The sequence below is a fragment of the Rhinichthys klamathensis genome, unplaced genomic scaffold, assembly GCF_029890125.1.
Source record: "Rhinichthys klamathensis goyatoka isolate OS25496 unplaced genomic scaffold, OSU_Roscu_1.1 h1tg000040l_1, whole genome shotgun sequence".
Classification (NCBI taxonomy): Eukaryota; Metazoa; Chordata; class Actinopteri; order Cypriniformes; family Leuciscidae; genus Rhinichthys; species Rhinichthys klamathensis.
The window spans coordinates 10,013,975-10,040,102 of NW_026606587.1; the positions used below are offsets into that span (position 1 = coordinate 10,013,975).

The window sequence follows — 26,128 nt, forward strand, 5'->3', positions numbered from 1 at the left end:
GAAGGTACACTAATTATATTTTATTTGCTTCTCTGTTTAATCTTGGGATGCCCATCCTGAGGTAACTAGAGAGTATGTCAGCTCTTAGTTAACATGAACTAAGAATGACAATTCTTCTTCAGCATTTATTAATCTTGGTTAATATTAATTTCAACATTTGCTAATTTGTTATTAAAATCAAAGGTTGTATTTGTTAACATTAGTTAATGCACCATGAACAAACAATGAACAGCTGTTTTTTTATTAACTTACATTAACAAACAATAAATGTTAACTAATGTACCTTATTGTAAAGTGTTACCAAAATTATGACTTACTGTAGTTTCTCCAGTTTAGAGTGTGGATTCTCCAGTAGATCCGAGAGAAGCTTCCCTCCTGAATCTCCTGGTTTATTAGAGCTCAGATTCAGTTCTCTCAGGTGTGAGGAGTGTGATCTCAGAGCTGAAGCCAAAACAGCATAACCTTCCTCTCCAATACTGCAATCAGACAGCCTGCAGAGATAAAGAAGAAATACAACTTGTGATAACAAATCAACACACGCACAAATGCGGGATGAGTTAAATATAAGACATCCAAAACAATATCATGGTAATTCATGACTATTTTGCATTTCAATGAATTTGTGTCTAGTTTGTGAATTTATACGAACTCTTTCATATGTTTTCATAAGATCTGCTTACATCCCTGTATGTTTAGGGGTGGACAATCATGTTTTTATACAATTCACATCATACAATTCACATTATACGAATTCACACGAAATTACCACCTAGTAGCATAGTTACGTTTTCCTATGAGATCAGGTTGGATACATCGGTAACACTTTATTTTACAGTGTCCTTGTTACACGTTACATGTAGTTTCTAAAGTAATAAATTATAATTGAATTAGAAATTATTATAAAGTACTATAAATTAAGCATAATTACATGCAACAAAGCCTAAACCACACCTAATCATAACCCTATAGTAAGTACATATAGTTAATTAATACTACTCAGTACCTAAATGTATAATAACACTGTAACAAGGACACTTTAAAATAAAGTGTAACTGATAAAAGTGAGTGTTATAAGAGACACAGTATGTTAAAGTTTTTTTTTGGGGGGGGGGGGGGGGGGGGTTTGTTTGGGAGTTACATCTATACAGTTGTGTTGTATTTCATGTTGTATTTCACATGCAGTTTGTGAACCAGTTATAGTATTGTTAAATTTACATATATAGATTTTACTTTGCTTAGAAGTCAGAATGAAAAAGACTTTTTAATGCTGCACAGATATTTGTGTTTTCTCATATGTATCTTAGTAAGAAACAGATGGAGGACAAATTCAACAAAACACGAAAAGATAAAATATATAATTATTGACGGATGCTTCAGATGTCCGTTTCTCTGTTTTAACTATGCCAACTATGTTCCGAGCTGAGTGTGTTCTTTTTGTAGTTCTTTTTTGTTTTAAAGACAAGACATATAAAGATATATTCACATCAGGGGTGAGCAAAAACAGTCCCGAAGGTCCTCTGTCCTGCAGAGTTTAGGCCCACACTGATAAAATACTCACCTGCCTGTATCTTTCTAACAATCCTGAAGACATTTATTAGCTTGTTCAGGTGTGTTTGATTAGGGTTGGAGCTAGACTCTGCAGGAAAGTTGCCCATTCCTGATTTACATCAAAAGCAAGCTGACGTAGCTCTTACAAAAGATTACAACTTTAGGGCTACTGACGTTACTCGGTGCCAAAATAGGGACTTTGAACTCATAGCTTCTTCATCTCATAATAGCACTTCAAGATGATTTGTTATACTTAAGAACTGAAGATTCCTGTGCTTTATAGAGAAAACGGGAGGTGATGAGCATTGGGTGGTTTACATATACTTTGGGATCATGGAATCATTCAAAATAAATCTCAGTTTTTGCTCCCAACAAATATGATGCAGATTATCCCCATCCCTTACCAAACTCCTCCTCAGTGTTGTTGACTACGATCTGGTCATCGATATATGCTTCCACAATATAGAAAGATGTTGTTGGCATTATGTCTGTAAACGTATGGGAAGTTCTAGTATGTTTACAACTGAGTCTCCAGTTTGGAATAATCAATATATACAATCTGGAAACAACCCCTTTTTTGAACCCATGGTCTGAACCAGTTGTACATGTTCTGTGTGATTCAACAATCAGGGCACAAGGCTTATGCTACTCCATATGTGTTGCACATAATTAAGCATCTGCAGTACCTACCCTTTTTGTTCACTTTGCAATTCAAATACTGTGGACAAATGTGCAGAGAGTTATTGAGAAACTCCTCTATATAATATCTCGATATGGCAGCTGAGTATATTAAGGGTCCTGCACTGTTTGCTCTATCAAGCCTGGAAAAAGGGAGCAGTTGGTATCCTAGGTGGGTGCTGGTTGTCTATCACTTACTGTAGTTTCTCCAGTTTACACTGCGGATACTCCAGTACATCAGATAACTGCTTCACTCCTGAATCTCCTGGTTTATTAGAGCTCAGATTCAGTTCTCTCAGGTGTGAGTGGTTTGATCTCATTGCTGAAGCCAGAACAGAAAAACCTTCCTCTCCAATACTGCATCTTTGCAGCCTGCAGAGAGAAAAATAAACCTTCCTTAAACCTGCAAACCTTCCTAACTTTCCTTACACACACACAACAGGTAAAATTACATTATGGATTAAAAGCATGTGACTGAGGTGTCCAATAAAATGTAAGCATCGAATCAAGTGACACACTGCACTACACTAAATTAAAGCAGTTAGTGTCAGTGACACCAGGTCAATATGCAATTATCAGAGGCCTCTGTGGAAATATATTTAATCTGCTCACATTGCTATCCAAGACTTATACAATACATTTTTTGCAACATTGAGCATTATAAACAATAACTTTTGTTCAGTGTACAGTCTGCGCATGCTCACTGGCTGAATTCGGCACTCTTGTGGATTCATCAATTAACAACAAAGTGCAGATGCAATGTAAACAAGCAATCACGATTTTTTTTTTTTTTTTTTTTTTTTTTTTTGGAAAGACCTAACTCAGTGACCTTGTGCAAGTGATGGTGCTTCAGTGATGGTGATGGGGAATGTTCTTTGCTCACTTTATATATAGTTTATTCCCAATTTGAATAAACGTTTTGTTTTTTCATGTTACTAACATAACCAACTCATAACCAAGCGAGGACGTGCTACGATTGGTCAGAGTTGTGTTTGTTACATAAAACACATTTGTAAATCATTTCATTGATTTCATGTCATTTTATGTGAATCCCTTTACATTTTTGTGAATCTCAATCTATTTATTTGGAATAATGCAACATTTCTAACCAGATACCTTCAGCACACCATCCAACCATTGGCAGGACCAGGTGAAACAGAGAGAGAGACAGATGAGATAGGCAAAATAATCCAATTAACTGTTTTATAATATTCAATTCACATTTATTTGTATAGCGTTTTTCACAATACACACAGTTTCAAAGCAGCTTTACAGAAAATGCATGAGTCCACATTACAATTTAGAGTGATCTGTTATCAGAGGTAACTGTCTAAGTTATGTATTTCAGAAATGTACATATACAAATCACAGTTAGCTAAAAATGTATTAATTTAAACATTGAAGTAATGAATACTTTACAAAAATAACACTCACTGTAGTTTTTCTAGGTTACAGTGTGGATCCTTCAGTAGATCAGACAGCAACATAACTCCTGAGACTCCTGGGTTATTCCAGCTCAGATCCAGTTCTCGCAGGTGCGAGGGGTTTGACCTTAAAGCTGAAGCCAGAGCAGAAAAACCTTCCTCACCAATTCTGCAGTTATACAGCCTGCAGAGAGAGAGAGAGAGAGAGAGAAAACTCCTCACACTAACACAAATTTAACAGGTCAATAACAAGTTAAAAGCATGTGACTGAGGTGTCGAATAAACAGTGAGTGTTGGATTGATTGATGCAATGCAGTGTCACTGTAAACAAAAGACAAGGATAAACGGCCAATGCAAGGACAGAAAATTACTACCTAGATAAAGATCAAACTAAATATAAACCAAGACCTGCTACCTCATATTTTCTTAGACTACATGTCATTACTGCAGTGTAACTTATAATCTGTTATTCCCACTCATATTTAGTAACTACTAATTGCAGTGAAGACATACTTACTCTAATGTCCTGAGTTTACAGTGAGCATTATTTAGTCCAACAGAGAGTCGCTTCAGTCCTGAATCCTGCAGGTCATTATGACTCAGGTTTAGCTCTCTCAAATGTCTGAGAGTTTGGGCCAGAATTGAACAGCTTTTCAATGTGAGATAACAGCCACTCAGACTGGGAGAAAGCATAATAATAATAATAAGTGTTTGGTAAACTGCATTGTTAAACATACTAACTACATATTAGTTACATATTAACGTAATAATACAGTTTTACAATTCATATAAACAATAAACACATACTTTAGTGTAAATTATAGAATTTAAAAGTTATATTAAAATAAAATATTGAATCCAAAATATAAAATGTAAGTAAGTGCAAACACAATTCAATATTTATTATTTTATTAAATATACATGAAGTAGTAAAGCAATGAAAATACTCACTTAGCTTTTCTGCATACTTTGACCACTGGCAGCAGCCTCAGAAGACCTTCTTCTGATTGATGGTATTTACTTAGTTCAAACTCATTTAGTTCCTCTTCTGTGTTAAGTAACACAAACACCAAAGCAGACCACTCAGCAGGAGAGAGACTAACATCAGAGAGACGACTGGCACGAGTTCCGTTCAGGTATGTTTGGACTTCCTGCACTAGAAAATGATCATTCAGTTCATTCAGACAGTGAAACAGATTGATGGATTTCTCTGGAATGTCAATTTCCCTGATCTTCTCCTTGATGTACTCAACTATTTCCAGACTGCTGTGAGACAGGTTTCCTGTATGAGTCAGAAGGCCTCGCAAGAGACTCTGATTGGACTCCAGTGAGAGACCCAGAAGAAAGCGCAGATAAAGATCCATGTGTCCGTTCTCACACTGCAAAGCCTTGTCCACTTCCTTCTTTTGAAAACTGGTTATTTCTGACTTGTGTTTCTTGTCTGAATCAAAGGAGAGAAACCTATATAAAGCAGCAAGAAACTCCTGAATGCTCAGATGCACAAAGCTGTACACCTTCCCCAGACACAGCCCAAACTCTTCTCTAAAAATCTGGGTACAAACTCCTGAGTACACTGACACTTCTCTGACATCAATGCCACATTGTCTCAGGTCCTCCTCATAGAAGATTAGGTTCCCTTTTTCCAGTTGTTCAAATGCCAATTTGCCCAGTGAAAAAATATACTTTCTGGCCTTGTGAAGATCTACCTCATTTTTTTCATCATACTTATGGGTCTTTAGTTTGGTCTGAAATATCAGGAAGTGTGTGAACATTTGAGTGAGAGTTTTGGGGATCTCTGCACTCACTGCTTCACCCAACATTGTCTCTAGAACAGTGGCTGAGATCCAGCAAAAGACTGGTATGTGACACATAATGTATAGGCTTCTTGATGATTTGATATGTGAGATGATTCTGTTGGTTAGATTCTGATCATTTATCTTCTTCCTGAAATATTTTTCTTTCTGAGGATCACTGAATCCTCGTACCTCTGTCACCTGATCAACCCACTCCGAAGGGATCTGATTGGCTGCTGCTGGTCGAGAGGTTATCCATATGAGAGCAGAAGGAAGCAGTGTCCCTTTAATGATGTTGGTCAGCAGCACATCCACTGAAGCTAAGTGTGTGATATCAGACAAGGTCTGATTGGTTCGAAAATTTAAAGGAAGTCGACACTCATCAAGTCCGTCAAAGATAAACATAACTTTGTAATCATTTAGGTCTGTTGATCTCAGTTCCTTAATATCTGAGAAAAATTGATGGAGAAGCTCCATTAGACTGATATTTTCCTCCTTCATAAAATTTAACTCCCTGAAAGGAAGTGGAACTATGAGGTGGACGTCCTGGTTTGCTTTTCCCTCAGCCCAGTCCAGAATGAACTTCTGTACAGACACTGTTTTTCCAATGCCAGCAACTCCTCGTGTCAGCACACTTTTGATGGGTTTGTATTGTCCAGGTGAGGGTTTAAAGATGTCATTGCATTTAATTGGTATTTCCTGCATCTCTGGCATTCTGGACATCTCAATATGTCTAACCTCATGTTCATTATTGACCTCTCCACTGTCTCCCTCTGTGATGTAGAGCTCTGTATAGATCTCATTCAAAAGTGTTAAGTTCCCTTGATATGATATTCCTTCATTTAGCCTCTGGAATTTCTCTCCCAGTCTGGATTTGTGTTTTTGCAGATAAATAGGGGGAAATTCTAAAGAAAATTATTAACAGAAATTACAATAGAACAGAGTAGTTTTTGCCATGCCTTATATTTAAAGTGACTTACAATGCAAGGGGTACATTTAAAATCCTAAAAATCAAACACATGAACTTAGCATTTTTAGCAGCATGCTCTAACAGTCAGACTACTGCATTACTAAAAATCTAACTATGAGCCTACTTCTGAGGGGTATTCTAGAAAGCGAATCGGTTACCTAACGTAACCTCGGTTCTCTCTAGATGAGGGAACGAGTATTGCGTAAGCTAGCTTACGCTACAGGAAAGATTCATCTTTTCTGAAATATTGAAGCCAAAAAATTATCCTTAATTTTGTATCTATTGTCAACGCAGTGCAGCAGCTGCAGACCTTGAGCGGGCTAGCTAGCGAGCTCATTGGTCGCTCTGCGGCAACTGCTGCAGCCTATAGACCAGGGGTGCCCAACCCTGCTCCTGCCGATCGACTGTCCTGCACAGTTTATCTCTAACCCTAATTAAACACACCTGCCTTTAATTTTCAAGTGATCCTGAAGACCTTAATTGGTTGCTTCAGATCCTGAAGACCTTAATTGGTTGCTTCAGGTGTGTTTGATTAGGGTTGGAGATGAACTGTGCAGGACAGTCGATCGGCAGGAGCAGGGTTGGGCACACCTGCTATAGACGAACTGAATGAACTCGCGTCCAATGAGAGGCGCTCGCGCCTTCATCGCGTCACAGCCCGCCAAACTGGGCGTGGCTAGAGTGTATATTAGCGAGGTTTGAAGGCTGCATCCCTGGTTTTCATAGAATGAAGCGAAAAACGCTCGTGGCGCGAGCACGGCCGGCTACGCAATACTCGTTCCCTCATCTAGAGAGAACCGAGGTTACGTTAGGTAACCGATTCGTTCTCTTACGAGAGGTTCTCTCGTATTGCGTAAGCTAGCTTACGCTACGGGAACCCATTGTCAACGCCGTGCGCGCCAAGCATCCACAGCATGAGCCCAGGGGGAGAAAACCCAGAGGAGCCCTATGAGTGGGGAAAGCATTTTGGCCAGCAAGAGTGCGGGCCAGTGTGTATGTAATACATAAGCACATAGTGGGAAGAGAGACAGAGCGGCAGTGTCGGCCTGTGGAAAGTTTCCCATCAGTGCAGCTCACCAGGAGAGCTGTAGCGTATTAGACCGCTAGTAATTTTGCCTGCAGAGCGGGTACTTCCAGATTGTAAAATCTGACAAAGGTGGAGGGGGAAGCCCAGCCCGCTGCCACACATATGTCGTGAATGGAAAACCCGCTGGACCACGCCCACGAGGAGGCATGCCTCTAGTAGAGTGAGCCCTAATGCCTAACGGGCATGGCAGGTCTTTTGACGCGTACGCAGCAGCAATAGCGTCCACTATCCATCTAGACAGTGTCTGTTTCGAGACATGTGGACATGTGGTGCTGACAGACAGCGCATGAAGGTCTCCCACACGTTTAACTGATGACAAGGCAGTCAGAAAAACAGTTTTGAGTGAGAGGTATTTCACATCCACGGATTGAAGCGGTTCGAAAGGAGGGGCTTTCATAGCTTCGGGAACTATAGAAAGATCCCAGATAGGAACCGATGGGGGGCGCGGGGGGTTCATCCTTCTAGCTCCCCTGAGGAAGCGGATGACCAGCTCGTTTTTTTTTTTTTTTTAGTGACTGGCCGTGCAGGGGTTCAGCGAACGCCACGACGGCCGCCACGTATACTTTGAGCGTGGATGGGGACCTGCCCTTATCCAATAGCTCTTGTAGAAACACGAGCAGCGTTGAAACCCCACATGTCCGTGGGTCCAGATCTCTGTCGGTGCACCATTTTAAAAACACAGACCATTTGGACGCGTAGAGTCTTCTTGTGGAAGGAGCTCTAGAGTGTCTGATAGTGTTCATAACTTCCTCTGGCAAAGCGACGGGTAGTCATTGATCACCCACGCGTGCAGCGCCCAGCGCCCAGCGCTCTGGGTGGGGATGCCAGATCGTGCCGCGAGCTTGAGAGAGGAGATCTGATCTCACTGGAATGGGCCACGGGGCTGTCAGTGACAGCTGCGTAAGCTCCGGAAACCATGTCTGATTCTCCCAGCGCGGGGCTATGAGGAGCACCGAGCAGCGCGTTTCCCTGATCCTCTGCATTACCTGTGGCAATAGCGAGACGGGAGGGAAGGCGTAAAGCGGGCGGTTGGGCCAGTCCTGGGCCAGCGCGTCCTCGCTTTTCGAGAAAAATACTGGGCAGTGAGAGTTCTCCTCTGACGCAAAGAGGTCTTTCTCTGCTCTGTCGAATAGGTGCCATAACATCTGGACTGATAGAGCATGCAGGGACCATTCCCCTGGGGGAATATTGTCTCTGGACAGTCTGTCTGGGCCGTCGTTCAGGTGGCCTGGCACATGCGTCGCTCTCAGCGAGCGCAGATGGCGCTGGGACCAACTCAGTATGCGTTCTGTCAGATGGAAGAGGTTCCTGGACCTGACATCACCTTGACGGTTTAGATAGGATCCCACAGATCTGTTGTCCGAACGGACCAGGACGTGGTGACCCTGAATGACCGGGAGGAAGCGCACGAGCACGTACTCGACCGCTATCATTTCCAGACAATTTATGTGAAGGAGCTTTTCCTGCACTGACCATAGGCCAAACACCGGTAAGCCCTCGCAGACCGCGCCCCAACCCGTGTTGGACGCGTCTGTCGAGATGACTCTTCGGCAAGATACAGCTCCCATCATCACTCCCCGTTGATACCATTCGGCCACTGTCCAGGGCTGCAGAGCTCAGATACAGGTCTGAGTCACTCTGATCGGCTGGCGGCCTGTGGCCCAAGCCCGGCGAAACGCGCGGGTGTTTAGCCAATGTTGAAGCGGGCGCATGCGCAGTGAACCCAGCTGGAGTACTGCTGAGGCTGAGGCCATGTAACCTAGCATTTTCTAAAATTGTTTTAGAGGCGTGAGGTTGTTCATCTGAAAAGATGCGGCTAGTCGCTGAACACGGCGCGCGCGCTGTGTTGATAAGCGAGCCGTCATAGCCACGGAGTCCAGCTCTATTCCAAGGAAGGAAATCGCTCGACTGGGCTGAAGTGAGCTCTTGGTCCAATTGATTGTGAGACCCAAGCTGTTCAGATGACTGAGGAAAAACTGTCCTGTGAGACAGCAGCTCCGTGTGTGATTGTGCCAAAATCAGCCAATCGTCCAAATAGTTCAATATTCGCAAGCCCTGGCTCCGCAGGGGTGCGAGCGCCGCGTCCATGCACTTTGTGAAAGTACGGGGTGCTAGGGACAGGCCGAACGGAAGGACGGTGTATTGATAAACCTGACCGTCGAAGGTGAATCTCAAGAATGGCCTGTGACGGGGATTTATCTGAATCTGAAAATAGGCATCTTTCAGATCGAGAGAAATAAACCAGTCCCCCTGGCGCATGTGCGCGAGGAGTTTCCTGACTGTAAGAATTTTGAACGGTCTTTTCACAAGCACCCTGTTCAAAAAACTGAGATCCAAAATCGGTATGAGGCCGCCTTCTTTCTTGGGAACAAGAAAATAAAGGCTGTAAAACCCCGACTCGCTCAGAGAAGGCGGCACTCTCTCTATGGCCCTTTTGCACAGAAGGTTTGCTATTTCTGAACGAAGCATGCAGGCTGCTGCCGTGTTCACAGTCGTTTCGAGCCGCGCTCGGAAGCTGGGAGGGCGGTGATCGAGCTGTAGCAAATAACCTTGTTTTATCGTGCTTAACACCCATTTGGATATTCCTGGGATAGCTTACCACGCTTTGAAGTATAGTGCCAGAGGGTGGATGGCCAAATCGCCCTGATTGCCGCACACAGCGAGCTGAACAGAATGTGTGAGCGCGCTTACTGTGCTTATGCATGACGGCTCGCAAACAGCAGGAACAGGCTGTTCTGTGAGTGAATTCCCGATTGAGGTGAATGGGGAAAGAGTCACATCTGTTTAGTGATGCGCGAGCATAGTCACGGGCACGGGACTTACATACAGAGAAGTGATGGCTGGCCGTGTGACAGAGCGGGCAGAGAGGGGGGGGCTCGTTTATTGACTCTAACACTCGAGCGGGCTGTGCCCGCTTTATGGGAGTGGGCTCTGATAGGGACACGGGGAGCGTAATTGTCTATTAGTAAGCGTGAGCGCTTGTGTGCGGGCACGAGGCTTACATATGAGTGTGACGCCCCGATCGCTTTGGACGGGGAGCGTTTTTTTTTTTTTTTTTATCGTCTTGAGACACGAGCGCAGCGCTATGGGCAGAGTGTTTATTAGTAAGCATGAGTGCTTCTGAGCGGGCACAGGACTTACAGTTATAAGTGACGCCCCGATCGCTTGGGATGGGCGGCGTTTTATAGTCACTCTTAGATGCGTGGGCGGCGCTCGGGGAGAGGTATGTGCTAGTAAGCGTGAACGCTCGTGGGCGGGCACGTGACTTACATTCATAACCTGACTGATATGAGTCTTTAATGGCCGTGTGAGCGTTGCCAGTAAGCGTGTGCGCTCGTGAGCGGGCAGGTGACTTACATTCACAGCCCGACCAGTAATGAGCACTTGAGTACGGCGGCTCGCTGACAGCGACAGCTGGCTATTCTGCATGTGACGTCCCGGTTGCTTGAACGGGAAACGTTTTGTGAAAACATTGTAATGTGCGAGCAGCGCCGGAGGCGGTGTGTCTGCTTAGTAAGCGTGAGCGCTCGTGGGCGGGCACGTAACTTTCATTCATAGCCTTACCAATATGAGTACTCAAATACGGCGGCTCGCTGACAGCGACAGCTGGCTGTTCTGGCCGTGTGACAGAGCGGGCAGAAAATAGGCGTGAGCACAGAGTTGTGGGCACGTTTTCTACATCTAGCACTTGGACTCTGCGAGAGACACAAGGGGGGGGGGGGGGGGGGTGCTTGTGTGTAGGGGTGAACACCGAGATGTGGGCACATTTTCTACACTCAAGACACCAACGGCGTGAGCCGGATAACCAGACATTGTACTCACTTTGAGATTTTTCTGGGTCGCCGCGAGAACGGCGGATGTGTGCAGGCGAGCGGGTTGCATTACCGGCACGTTGGCTGCCGAATACACCGCTGCAGTAGCCTTTTCTAAGGGGACTGACAGGGCGAGACGAGACATTTCGACGGCGGCGCGCAAGCCCGTCCGGGTCATGCAGAGAGCTCGAGAGGGCTCTGCATGACGCGCGAAACGGGGACGCGAGGGTGGGGTAGCTCTCTTGTAACGTAAAGAGAGCTAGCCGCGTGCTCGTTGGTCGAGCAGTTACCGGGAATAGTGTTTGTATGAGGGCGCGTGCACTAGTAGTGGGCACGGGACCTACATGCGACATAGCTGATGCCCGTCCGGGTCATGCAGAGAGCTCGAGAGGGCTCTGCATGACGCGCAAAATGGGGGCGCGAGGGCGGGGTAGCTCTCTTGTAACGTAAAGAGAGCTAGCCGCGCGGGCGCTATGGTTAAAGACTTCGATTCGAGCCCGCAGGGTCGACATCGGAAGTTCCTCGCAGTGCTCGCATCCTCCACGAGAGGGTGTGTTCCTGGCCCAGGCAGAGAGCGCAGGTGACGGTCTCCAACGCTGAGCGGCTCTGCACGAGCCACAGGAAGTGCGAGACATCTTGAAAAAGACGTCTCGCTGCTCTTTTAGGAAGTGTAGAACACAGAATACAGAATATTTAGCTTAAAAGGATATGTCGCCGGATGGCGTAGCTCGCCCGATGGCTGAAGGTGGCGAAGACGGCCGGCTTCTTCAAGCGCTGTCCAAGCTCGCTAAAATGCCCCTCGGACGGCGACACGGCTTCTGCAGTTCAGAGATGCGAAGAGTTTCGCTGAAGAGATGAAAATCAGGGATGCAGCCTTCAAACCTCGCTAATATACACTCTAGCCACGCCCAGTTTGGCGGGCTGTGACGTGATGAAGGCACGAGCGCCTCTCATTGGACGCAAGTTCATTCAGTTCGTCTATAATAGGCTGCAGCAGTAGCCGCAGAGCGACCAATGAGCTCGCTAGCTAGCCCGCTCAAGGTCTGCAGCTGCTGCACTGCGTTGACAATGGATACAAAATTAAGGATAATTTTTTGGCTTCAATATTTCAGAAAAGATTAATCTTTCCCGTAGCGTAAGCTAGCTTACGCAATACGAGAGAACCTCTCGTAAGAGAACAGGTTATGTGATTTACCTGGGTAAGTTTGCACAGAGTAGGTGGATAAGGCAAGGCAAGTTTATTTATATAGCACATTTCATACACTATGGTAATTCAAAGTGCTTTACACAGAAAGGAATTAAAATAATCACAAAATAAAAGCAAGGAAAATTAAAAGAGTTTTAAAAGGAATTAAAAGAGTAAAAATATGATAAATAGATAAACTTCTCATCCGGCAAAACACTGGTGAATCATATTTTTACAGCTGCTTGTTTTACTTGATAACCTAACCTCATCATTTGGTTACAAAAAGTTTTGGGTTAATCAATCGAGAGAGTTTATGTGACATAAGTTATCCCTGCTTTCTGTAAATACCCCCTGACAAAATGTGTCTTTAATGTCAAACCAGCTCCGCCTTTTCTTCATTGATTATTATATACTATTAAATCACACTATGCTGTCTATAAATTGGTTGTTTCCAAGTTGCTATCAGCTCTAAGTTTGATCCCACTTATAGTAGATGTCTTTACCTACTATGTACTTACGTCAAAATAAAATCAATTGTTAACTACAATGTTGTTGTTGATGCTGAATTACAAAACACTTTTGCTGCTATTGAGGTGGGATAAGGATAGGTTTAAGGGTGGGTTAAGGTGTAAGGGAAGGGTCAAGAGTGTATTAGATGTAATTACAGAAATCAATTAAATGTGTAATTATATGCAGGTATTATTTAAATATAATTACAGTTTAAAAACATGCATGTACACAGCAAAGTGCATTGTTTCAAATAATTAATTTAAATGGTTGTACAATGTACTTAAAGACACTTAATATAAAGGGGTCTGTGAGGTTTTATATTATTTAACAGTTCCAAGCTCTTACTTGTCTGTAGCGTACTGCCGAGATCTGTCGGGTTCGTCTTCCTCTGGACAAGCAATTGAACCTCTTCCTTCTCATTGAGTTTTCTGGTAAAAAATAAATATATTAAGTTCACAACATCCATACCATTGATGAATGTCAATGTGAATGTGTGTATTTTTCAATAGTCCCATGGTTTTACAAGACACTTTAAAAAATTTTTTTTTAGCAGTGCACCAGTAGGCTATACCTTAAGTTTGATATCTTAAATCAGGATCTCAATATCCAACTCAACATTGTTTATTATGCAAAAATACATCGGGCCCTATCATACACCCGGCGCAATGCAGCACCAAGCGCGTTGCAAGTGTGTTTTGCTAGTTTCCGCCTGCATGACGCAGAGTGGAGCTCAGTCTTTCCCCTTGCAAAGTCTGTCATGCAAATAGCAATCTGCCATGGAGCGAGCGCAACTGGCCTTTAAAGGGAATGGGAGATGAGACTCTGGTTGGTTTATTTCACGTTACGCAAAACACACCCATTACTCATTAAGAGAAAATGGACAGCTCTTTCAGACCATGCGCCGCGCGCGCCGACCATTTTTCCCGACCACTTGCGCCCTGTGCTTTAGACCACGTGCTTAGATCGTTAAAATAGGGCCCATAATGTCTATAAACCATACATTAAAATGTATTTATAGCAGTTTCTCCTCATTAAAGTTGATAATCCCTTTTTCCTCTACTAACTATGCAGCATAATAGAAGTCTAAATCTAGTTGAATTGTAAAGAATTGTTTTCTTATGTTATCCCACGGGCTAAGGAAAAAGTAAACATTTTTGACCTTGGCCAACCTTTTGGATTCCAGAGTGATTTTAATTAATTAGTGTGTCTATGGTCGATTGCATTGGCTATAGAGCTCAGATCTTATGCCATTAGGCAAAGTTCTGGCTACACAAGGCTAGACTAGGTTGCACGTCTCTTTTATCCAATTGTGACGAGCAGGACGGGTGTGGTGGAGCGAGTGTTAATTGGCGATTCTTTTAACATACATTTTTTATTTTAAACTTTATTTTTTTAACCTAAAGAACCACATTGCAAACCAATAAAATATAGTCTCAAGCTAGCTAAGACCTATGGACCGTTGGCTGAATGTCTGATTTATAAGGCACACAAAATTGGAAACACTTTGGGAGCTTTTTGTCATCTGATTGGTTGAATTTTACAGATTTCCGGGAGACATTCTTTAACGGTACGTTGGAAACAAAGCTGTCATGAAGCCAAATCATCTCAAAGAAGAAGAAAGCGCTGTGTAACTGTGACAATGAGCACTTATCAGGATCAACGAAACGCTGGATTTTAGTGTGAAGTATGTGAAGTTCACGGCATAAACTCTTTAAAAGACATCCAAGATTTTTACACGCCGGTCTGTTATTGTAGGGACATCAACTTTTTCATGACGCTGAACAACACAAACTGCCATTGGTTGCTTTACATGTCAGTCAGACAGCCTCTTGGGAAGTCATTGGCCAATGAAAGCTGCTAGGGAGTCCAGACCTTCTGTTGTCAGTCTGAAGGTCTGGTTACACAAGACTAATGAACCATAACATTGTCCTTACCTCAGATCAGTAGAAGAGTCTCCTGAACTGAAGTTGATTACATCATCTCTTGACTGGTCACTCTTCATGGACACACAGCTGGGTTCAAGAGATTCTCCCTTATTTAGACTAAAACATAGCAGCAGTTAAACGCTGTTCGTAATGAAAAAATCCTCAAAACTCTGAGGAAAACACTCTTTTTGTCACTGTCACTCCACTTAAACTGTTTAAAGTTAAGTGGATGTTTCATGGAATCAATACTTTTCATTGACACGCAGTTTGTGGCCATTCTTTATGAATCAGAGGATGATTTTTCCATTTATTCATTTTCACAGCTTATAAAATGAACTTTACAGTTGGTTCAATCTACAGCATTTGTATCATAATGTTGATTACCACAAATATGCATTTCGACTCATCCCTCGTCTTTAAATAAAGCAAAATAGACATTACACTGACAATATTTACATGCACTGAAGAAAATGGCTTTTGGAGAAAGCTGTGTTATGAAATGTGTTATGAAATTCTTTTTTGTAAAATTATAGCCAAATTTCCATCCTGGTGACGTTAAGATGTCCACAAGAATATGTAGAAGGAGACTTGAATTTTTATGTTTGCATGAACAGGTAGTTTGTTGTTTTATGTCCATTATCTGCATAAATCAATATGTCTGACAACCAAATCCAGTTAGAAAAATAAGCTAGGCTATATTTACACTGGGGTCTGATTCCAAAAAACATTGTCAAATTACTGTAAAAACTGTTTCTGCCACAGAATAAGAAAAAAAAGGAAATAGCATTTTTTTTAAACTTTATTTCTTGAAATTTGGAATTTCTCTCACAATTTTAAGTAATTTTTCCCCACGGATTTGCAAGTTTACTGATGGTGGCTATTGGCCAACCAGGGGTGTGTTTCCCGAACAATGATGTAACTCGCTATACCATAGCACGATGCATCGTTGGAGAAACAAACCATGACTGTTTCCCGAAATCGTAGTAACATCGTCACACCTCTGTCGTTTGAATCATTATGGCTGCATCCGAAATCGGATACTTTCCTAGTACCTGTATATAATAGGTATAAGCAGTAGTATGTCCGAATTCACAGTACTCATAAAAAGTACCCGGATGACCTACTTCTTCTGGCGAGTGTGCATTCGATGGACTGCACACATTCCTACTACAGGTCCTTCTCAAAAAATTAGCATATTGTGATAAAGTTCATTATTTTCCATAATGTAATGATAAAAATTAAACTTTCATATATTTTAGATTCATTGCACACCAACTGAAATATTTCAGGTCTTTTATTGTTTTAATACTGATGATTTTGGCATACAGCTCATGAAAACCCAAAATTCCTGTCTAAAAAAATTAGCATATTTCATCTGACCAATAAAAGAGGTGTTTTTAATACAAAAAAAAAAGTCAACCTTCAAATAATTATGTTCAGTTATGCACTCAATAGTCAATACTTGGTCGGGAATCCTTTTGCAGAAATGACTGCTTCAATGCGGCGTGGCATGGAGGCAATCAGCCTGTGGCACTGCTGAGGTGTTATGGAGGCCCAGGATGCTTCGATAGCGGCCTTAAGAGTGTTGGGTCTTGCGTCTCTCAACTTTCTCTTCACAATATCCCACAGATTCTCTATGGGGTTCAGGTCAGGAGAGTTGGCAGGCCAATTGAGCACAGTAATACCATGGTCAGTAAACCATTTACCAGTGGTTTTGGCACTGTGAGCAGGTGCCAGGTCGTGCTGAAAAATGAAATCTTCATCTCCATAAAGCTTTTCAGCAGATGGAAGCATGAAGTGCTCCAAAATCTCCTGATAGCTAGCTACATTGACCCTGCCCTTGATAAAACACAGTGCACCAACACCAGCAGCTGACATGGCACCCCAGACCATAACTGACTGTGGGTACTTGACACTGGACTTCAGGCATTTTGGCATTTCCTTCTCCCCAGTCTTCCTCCAGACTCTGGCACCTTGATTTCCGAATGACATGCAAAACTGAGCAACAGTCCAGTGCTGCTTCTCTGTAGCCCAGGTCAGGCGCTTCTGCCGCTGTTTCTGGTTCAAAAGTGGCTTGACCTGGGGAATGTGGCGCCTGTAGCCCATTTCCTGCACACGCCTGTGCACAGTGGCTCTGGATGTTTCTACTCCAGACTCAGTCCACTGCTTCCGCAGGTCCCCCAAGGTCTGGAATCGGTCCTTCTCCACAATCTTCCTCAGGGTCCGGTCACCTCTTCTCGTTGTGCAGCGTTTTTTGCCACACTTTTTCCTTCCCACAGACTTCCCACTGAGGTGCCTTGATACAGCACTCTGGGAACAGCCTATTTGTTCAGAAATTTCTTTCTGTCTTACTCTCTTGCTTGAGGGTGTCAATGATGGCCTTCTGGACAGCAGTCAGGTCGGCAGTCTTACCCATGATTGTGGTTTTGAGTAATGAAACAGGCTGGGAGTTTTTAAAAGCCTCAGGAATCTTTTGCAGGTGTTTAGAGTTAATTAGTTGATTCAGATGATTAGGTTAATAGCTCGTTTAGAGACCCTTTTCATTATATGCAAATTTTTTGAGACAGGAATTTTGGGTTTTCATGAGCTGTATGCCAATATCATCAGTAATAAAACAATAAAAGACCTGAAATATTTCAGTTGGTGTGCAATGAATCTAAAATATATGAAAGTTTAATTTTTATCATTACATTATGTAAAATAATGAACTATCACAATATGCTAATTTTTTGAGAAGGACCTGTATATAGAACATACTTTTTTAGCGGTCATGGAGTAATTACACATTTAAAATAAGTAGAGTATATGCGATTTCAGATGCAGCCATTGGTTCAACAATATTAGACTGTCGGCAATGACGTCACGCACTTGTGTGGAGGAGTAATACATTCTAATAATTAATCTATTCAAGATCTCTGAGATGCTATACTGTAACAAACATGGCAGTGAGTAGCCTACTTCACTGTTTTTTTCCCCATGTCATTTTGCTTTATTTGATTTTTGATTCATCGCGGGTTCCTTCATACGGCATATTCTGGAGTACCCTTGCGGTTTATGCACATGCACACTTTTCAAAAAAGGCGCTGGTTGTTAACTTGACATGTAAAAATATATAGATTAAAAGTATATATATTAAATAGGATAAAAGATATAGAATGTGCTGAATGTTAGCTTGCTTACTGTGCCCAAGAGCACAATCTATTTAAGTCCACACATGAAATTTAACAGGAAACTATACTTCTAACCACAGTTCAAGCTGTTTGCGAATGTTCGTTTGAACTACGGTTTCCGGAAACGTCAAATTTGGTAACGACAGAACTTGCGACCATAGTTGGCTAGCGATGCTTTCGGGATACACATCCCTGAATACGTTATTTGCTTCTGCGAATAACACTGCAGTTGAGGCAGCAAATTTAGACCTTATGTAGCCCCGCCCCTTTCATTGATGCGCTCGTTGTGTTCTGTCTTCCGGTAAGTATTTCCACAGCATGAAGGTAAGATCTAACAGAATGAACCGCTCATTTAAAAATTTTCCCAGTCTACTGACATTTGTTAGAACATCTGCTTCAAACATTACAATGCTCATGATAACTTTCGCTAACTTTACAATAAGTAAATCCACTTCACCAGCGAATTACTCCTTGATGTTGATGCCAGAAATATACAGGGCTACCGCTAAAACGGAAGTTCAAACACAAAATTATAAAGCTGGCTGCGTGCTTGTTTCTCTGGCGCATAAGATCATGGATTTCCACAAGTTGACGTATCACAACTAATTTTCACAAACAGCAGTCAATGGCGCCTTGCCAGTGCGCTAGATCTGACTGTTGAAGTCAGTGGAGATTACAAGAAATCTACAAGATAATAAATACTGCAATGTTCCATAAAAAAAAAAAAAAAAAGATTTGTCAGTTTTGATTTTAAGGGGACTATAAATGCACACAAGTGACCCATGACTGTTGCTGCCGGTGATTAAACACTTGATAAGGTGTGTGACATTGTTGCTCTGGCAAACCCAATGCACACAAATATTACATAAGTGACAAATAACTAACAAATTAGTGAATGTGTTTTAAAGTAGTCCGCTGCCAAAACAACTGTACAGTTTAAACAACACAAATTTTAACATAATAAAAATTTGAGTTTTATTCTCACCTCTTGTCCATTATTTCATGCTCTCTATAGTGACTCTTTCTGGAGGTCATGACGGATATCTGTGATCAAACTGCAATTTTTTCAGTCATCTAAGAAGAGAACCTTTCTGTTACACAGTCCTTTGTCAAAACAGTCTTTATAAAGCAATTATCTCCACACTTATATTCACTTGGAAGATTAATTTGGTTTATTTTATGATTGATCGAACTGCAGTCAACCTGTCTGTCGACCACAGCATCACTCTTCAATTGGGTTCTATGACAGCAACAACAAGGATCTTTGGGATAGTGTTTGATGACCAGTTGAGCTTTATTATCCACATTGCAACAACAGCCTGGTCATTTGTACCGATTGTATGTTCACCATTTATAGTGCTTATATGATGGTTTCTAGAACCTTAAACCCTCCCTGTTTCAGTTCCTGGAACGAGCTGCCAACCTTTACCCAATCTGCTGATACCAACTTTCTGGAAAAACATACCCCGCCATAAACACTAATAACTTCCTACAAAAATGTTCTCTTTTACTTTTCTTTTCTAAATTTCACATCTGCTTTAGATTGTATACTAGAATACTTTTACTTGACATAGTGTACTGCAAATATTAAGGCTGCTAAATGAATGTAAATACATTAACAAATGTATTAGTCAAGACATTAAGGAATAATTTCATCTGTTGATTTCAAATAAAATGAGTCAGAGTCCAATGTTTTGCAGGCTGTACTGTTTTGTTCCTTGTTCTCCCTGATAGTGATTTTATTGCTAGGTTATATGTTTACTTTACTGCAGCTTGCTATACAGGCAATTTGAGTACTTTTCACTGAGAACAGAATCTTTTAAATATTTCTGATCTTTCTCTGTGCATCACTTTAACAAAGCATAAAAACAATCAAAATAAATCAATAAATCCTTACAATATGTGATCCAATGTTACCAAGTCTTGCTATTTTTACCATCAGAGTATTAAAACACACAATAAAATACACTTTCTGTTCCCAGAATTATGTGCTTTAAAGAGCATATAATAATCTGTTTTACATCAAATGAAATTAAAATAAATACATTAAAATACATTGTTTTACATTTAAGATGTTATAAATATTGTTAGTACATAGTGTACTAAATAGGGCTTTCTGTATTTTTTTGTACACCTTTGATAAACAGGAGAAAATAATTTAATCAATTGTGATACTTACTTTCTGAATGTGATTTATATTCCTCTCATGAGTAAATGAGTAAAATCCTGACTTCACTTCAGTATTTTCACGTGCACTGTCTAAAGACAAATGGCATTTTATGATCAAACAACTAGGAGGTGCCAAGGTATGTTTCAAAAGTCAAGCTCCACCTCTGTGGACCTAATGAATGGATCTTAATGTAATTAGATTTAGGGATATGTTTATAGGGTTAGGTTAGGGTTGGCTCAGCTGGATCTTCAAGTTCCACCCATTATGTCCAGAGAGGGAGGTCAAGCTAAATATCGAAACATTCTTAAATCAAGAAGCATTTCCTAGATGAGTAAAATGACATAAGAAATTCTATCTTGCTTTCCGATAAAAAAAAAAATCTAAATTAAGTGAGTTTTTGCTTAAAATAAGCAAAATTATCTGCCAATGGGGTAAAAAAAAAACTTAATTCAAATGGAAAACAAGAAAAATAATCTTAATTCAAATGGAAATAAGATTGTTTTTCTTAAAGCTGCAGTCCGTAGCTTTTTTAAGTTAAAAATAATCCCAAAAAAATATATTAAAAAAAACTTATTCTGCCAGTGGTCAAAACTATCTGCTTGCTTGCCATAGCTAGATTCAAAACGGTTAGCTTGAAATAATCTATCTATAAATTACAGGAACGTATGTCTGTCTGTGTGTGTGTGTGTGTGTGTCTGTGTGTGTGTCTGTCTGTCTGTTAATCGCATATCTCTCGAACCGTTAGTCCGATGGATCTCAAACTTGACAGGTGTCTTGCTACGGGCACGAGTAAGTGCAGTGCCGAGTTTGACGTTGTTTGGATTAGAAAAAATCTATAAATTACAGGAACGTATGTCTGTGTGTGTGTGTGTGTGTGTGTGTGTGTCTGTCTGTCTGTTAATCGCATATCTCTCGAACCGTTAGTCCGATGGATCTCAAACTTGACAGGTGTCTTGCTACGGGCACGAGTAAGTGCAGTGCCGAGTTTGACGTTGTTTGGATTAGAAATGCAAAAGATATCGCTAAATATATATGTTTTTACGGCTCTAGCCGCTGGCCACTCCCCCTCTCACACTGCACACTGAGTGAGCACAGCGCAGGACCAGGGACGAAGAAAGCAGATTTGCTCCCTGAATCGTCGCGCTTATTCATTTGTTAATCTGTCAGTCAGCTACGCTGTTTACTTCTTAATATTATATTTAATGCGTTCGCAGTCTCTTTCACGGCCATCATTTGTAGTAAATGCTATTAACATTATCTGTCATGCGCGCTGAAGTTAGCATGTATATGTTAACTATGTGATGTTTAATATGCTATGGTAAATAGTTGCCCTGTCTATTCAACAGTATATAGCAGGCTTTAACGAGCTTAACGAGTATAGTAATCCTCTTACCGATCATGTGACAGCATGTGCTATGTTAACTATGTGATGTTTAATATGCTATGGTAAATAGTTGCCCTGCCTATTCAACAGTATATAGCAGGCTTTAACGAGCTTAACGAGTATAGTAATCCTCTTACCGATCGTGTGACAGCATGTGCTATGTTAACTATGTGATGTTTAATATGCTATGGTAAATAGTTGCCCTGCCTATTCAACAGTATATAGCAGGCTTTAACGAGCTTAACGAGTATAGTAATCCTCTTACCGATCGTGTGACAGCAAATCTATGAAGGTAAAATTATGACATAAAGAATCGCATGCACAGGGTAAGATTTGTGAAAGCGTACATAAGATTGCAGGCGTAAATTAAATTTGCATGTGCAAGAGAAGATTTGTAAAGGTGTAAATCGCCCTTCAAGTGTAAGAAAAAAATATTTGCAGCATTTAACTCTTATTCGTAAGTGTAATTCATGCATTTTTAAGCTGCAGCTTCATGCGAATGCAAAATAAATAGGATCTGTATTCTTCAAACTTTCATTTTTCTGCTTAATATATTATTTAAGTCTGGTGCGCTTAACATTATCGCTATCTTTCACGGCCATGTAAATATATTACTGTGTCATGCTTAACATTATCACTATCTTTCACGGGCATGTATCTGTATCCACTCTAAATATATCCTCCAATGCATCATTATGTCAGTAGTATGCTTTCTACCATGCACAAATAAAAATGTCACTGAACTTTTGCTGTGTAATTGTAACAATGAGCACTCAAATACACCAAACCAACAATTGCTAAAAACACACACAAAAAAATTATTTTGCACTGCCATTTTGCACTAGTGATTTTAATTCCAGTGGTACTGGTGGGTTTCCGCGGGAAATTCGAGCATGTCTTTGAGTCATGACGTCACACCCGTACACATAAAGAAGGAGTTTCAGCTAGCCGGCTATACTGCGCGTGACGAGATGTTTAGATGTATAGGCTTTTCTGCAGCACTTTACATAATTAAACTTATGGCATCCAGAAAGATCCAAACAACAATCATCAGTATCAACTGGAGATTCAGCAGTTATAAAACCCAAAAGACTTCGTACTTCGGATTTAAGGTGGCTAGAGAAAGAGAAAGAAACCGTCTCATGCGAACACAAGGATTTAAACATCGGCGGGGCTTTTGAAAAGTGCGTGAACTCCGTGTTTTGAAGGGGTTCAAAACGGAAGAAGAGACGGCTTTTTTCTGCTGAACAAGTAAGACATTTCAATAGTTCAATCGTGTAACAGTACGTTTTCTTAATTCACACAGTTATGGAGTTTCCTTGGTTGTGCCTTTCTCGTTTTGCTATTATGGAGAATATGAATTCTGAACTACACAGGTAACCATAAAACACATTAAATTTAACATTAGTCACGCAATGCTGATGTTGTTAACATGAACAATTTGTGAACAAAGTAGGCTATAATTTGCACGGTTGCTGTAAATCGCGTTGATTAAATCTAACGAAGCTTATCATGTCGAATGCTTTTTCCCCCTTAGTTGGTCAGAACAAAAATGGATGTTACTTACTTGTTCAGAAGACATTTTCTTATGAAAATTCTTATGTTGGTCAAACTTTCAAAAAGTGAATCTGTGATTCTGAATGACAGTATCCACACAGCGCGGTGACTGACAGCAGCACTCGCCTCAAAGCACTGTGTTCATCCGCGCTGTTTCATGCCGATTTACAACCCACGTAAAGATGATAATTCCGCGAATCACTGCAGTTACAGATTTCGAAAAGAGAGATGGCGACAAAGAGGAAAAGCTACGGACTGTAGCTTTAACTTTAGTAAGATAAAGATTTAAACCAATTAAATGTTTTTTTATTTTATTTGTATCATTAGATATATAAGTCGAAACCCAATAATTTCATTTAAAAGTGCAATTTAACAATTTCTCTCTTAAAAAAAAAAATCCGGTACTTTCCTGTTATCCGGACCCCCACGATGGCCTACCTTACCCCTAACCCCGCCCCTAAACCTACCCGTCACCAGAGCCATATAGAGAGACGCAACTCTCTCTCTATATGGCTCTGATGCATAGACAGTAAAAGAAATGGACAGAGCGATCTCATTGGAACTCAGTTGAGACAGTTGAAGCCCACTTTTAGCGATTTTTGAGAACTTCCGTTCCTGACGCGCAGACTCAGACCGACTCAAACTAAGCTTGATGACGTGAGCAACCTGTCTGACAGACGTTAATCTTCTAGTAGCTGTGCGTGAAAACTGCCAACGTTAATCTTGCAGAGACGGGGAACTTGAGCAAAGAGTTCTTTGGCGTGAGTGAGCAGGAGTAAGAATTCCGTTGCTTTTATGGACTCATTATCTATGGGCTTCTCCCTTGACGGGACGTCCCCCCGATTGCCTGCGAGCTTCTCCTCTTGTCTGTACGGTAACTTCTGAACAGCGCGACAGAGAGTCGAGTGGTTATGACGCAATCGTTAGCCTATTTTTACTAAATCTGTTTCTACGGGGCCATAGTGTAACATAGAAGGTAATGGAGCCCTTTATACATTGTCGTGTTTCTTTAGAAATAAATAATGGACAAATGGAGTCTTTAAACGCCTCAGATGTAAAGTTATTCGCTGTCAAAGTGACGCAAAAATGAATGGGAGTCAATGGAAATGCTAACGCAAGTGAAGTTCTGCTACAACATGGCGGCACCCGGCCGGCTTCAACTTCCGGTCGATGGATTACCCCCTTGCTCTGGTGACGGGTAGGTTTAGGGGCGGGGTTAGGGGTAAGGTAGGCCATCGTGGGGGTCCGGATTTTACTGGGTGAGTGTCACTCTATATGGAGTGTCACTCTATATGGCTCTGCCCGTCACTAGGGTTAAGACCAATCAGGATATAGTTCCGAAATGGTATATGGTGGGGTCCGGAGAAGCACCTGGCTGCAGCCTGCAGATTTGGGCGGGGGTGCACCTGGGGCGGGGCTGCACGTGCAGCCCCGCGCACAATGCTTCTCATTGGTTAGTGGCAAAGTGATGACGTCGATCGAGGTGGGGCCGCGCCCGTGAACTCTTGACGTCGTTTTTTAACATGTTTGCATTTCCGCTGTTCATCGCTGCAAGGTAAATACAGGCTAACTACTCTTCTTCTTCTTCCTCTAATTTTATTTACAATTTTTAATTCTGAAGTGGCGTTTAGTGTGATGATAAAATGAAGTGGTGTAAAAATAAGATCGTGTAACTTTACTCACCATATCACACAAATAACTAGGGCAGGGTTTCCCAAAAGCATCGTAGGCCTGTGTGTGTGTGTGTGTGTGTGTATATATAGTGTGGTTTTGGTGCTTTTAGGATATAGTGTTAAAACAAGGCCCTTAAAAAGAAATACAGTGGCAAAACTGAACCAGGAGAAGAAAAATAGGATTTAAGAGTTAATACAATATACAAAGTTATATTGTAGGACTTTTTTTCTATAAATAAATTGGTTAAATGTAAACTATTTTGATATTATTGTTATTAATAAGTATACATTTATTTAATTGAACATAAAAACATTGGCATTGTCATCCCCATTTATATTCCCTGGGTACCACTTTTGCTATTTTAGCCTACTTTGTATATTTGTTAGTTTTGCTGTGTTAATTATTCTCTTACTCTAGTCCTCCATCTCTCTCACCTATTTTTGTTGTTGTTTACTTTATAACTCAAAGGCTCTTTTAAGAGCCATTCCCCCCTGCAAAAATGCACACAACTGTGTTAAGCCAGGGTAGTTATGAGCAGTATTTAAAGGGGTCATATAATGGTACATGCACTTTTACAAGTTGATTGTACTGAAATGTGTGTTGGCAGTGCCTGTACACAAACATCATATAATGATAAAAATCCATCCAGTGGTTTTGTTTTAATCTCCTTATATGTTTTCCCCTGCCTCAAATCAAGCCGTTCGTTTTTGTGACGTCAATAAAACGGACGCCCCTCCCACGATTGTTGATTGACGGGAGCGTTTCAACACAGACCCGCCCTCGCACATGAGGTAGCTGTCAATCATAGTCTGCGCGGCGCGGACCGGACCGGCCTCGTGCCAAACCAGTGTTTGGTTGTTGAAATAGTTGACAGGATATCTGCAGACATAAATTTAAAATAGAAATTAAATATTTTCTTATTTGAAAGAATTACATTTAAACTCAATCTATTTTATTCAGTATTTTGAACTCAAGACCCACTCACTTAAAAAAACACTGTAAAAAACGTAATTTAAGGGACATAAAGACAATTTAAAGCAAACTGGGAAAAAAAGTTGCATTACAAATATTGGTGTGAGAATTCTTTTAATGGATAAAATATATTTCTGAAGGCAATTGTTAGAAAAAATATATTATCAATGGACATGAAATGTACCCTAAATTATAGAACGACCCCCTGAACTGATTATTTAAACATCGTGATGACGCTGCTAACTCATAAACGGAACGGGTCCCTTTA

The 26,128-nt window shown here is 41.3% G+C and overlaps 1 protein-coding gene across 1 annotated transcript; it reads right to left on the reverse strand.

The window, feature by feature from the left end:
- Nucleotides 1–313: 313 nt before the first annotated feature.
- LOC130081777 (NLR family CARD domain-containing protein 3) lies at nucleotides 314–19,138 on the reverse strand. The gene is made up of 8 exons (XM_056246481.1): nucleotides 19,089–19,138; nucleotides 14,943–15,050; nucleotides 13,354–13,436; nucleotides 4,602–6,348; nucleotides 4,168–4,329; nucleotides 3,661–3,834; nucleotides 2,425–2,598; nucleotides 314–491 (listed from the first exon to the last, which is right to left on the reverse strand). The coding sequence occupies exons 1-8, from the start codon at nucleotides 19,136–19,138 to the stop codon at nucleotides 314–316; spliced, it is 2,676 nt and encodes an 891-aa protein (XP_056102456.1).
- Between the last annotated feature and the right edge of the window lie 6,990 nt (nucleotides 19,139–26,128).

Bases quoted from the DNA above. Each gene is read 5' to 3' on its own strand.
- LOC130081777 (XM_056246481.1), bottom strand. From the start codon at position 19,138: ATGACCTCCAGAAAGAGTCACTATAGAGAGCATGAAATAATGGACAAG. The intron at 15,051-19,088 runs GTGAGAATAAAA...GCTATGTTTTAG, and splicing joins CATGAAATAATGGACAAGAG to TCTAAATAAGGGAGAATCTC. The intron at 492-2,424 runs GTAAGTGATAGA...TTATCTCTGCAG, and splicing joins TGTAAACTGGAGAAACTACA to GCTGTCTGATTGCAGTATTG.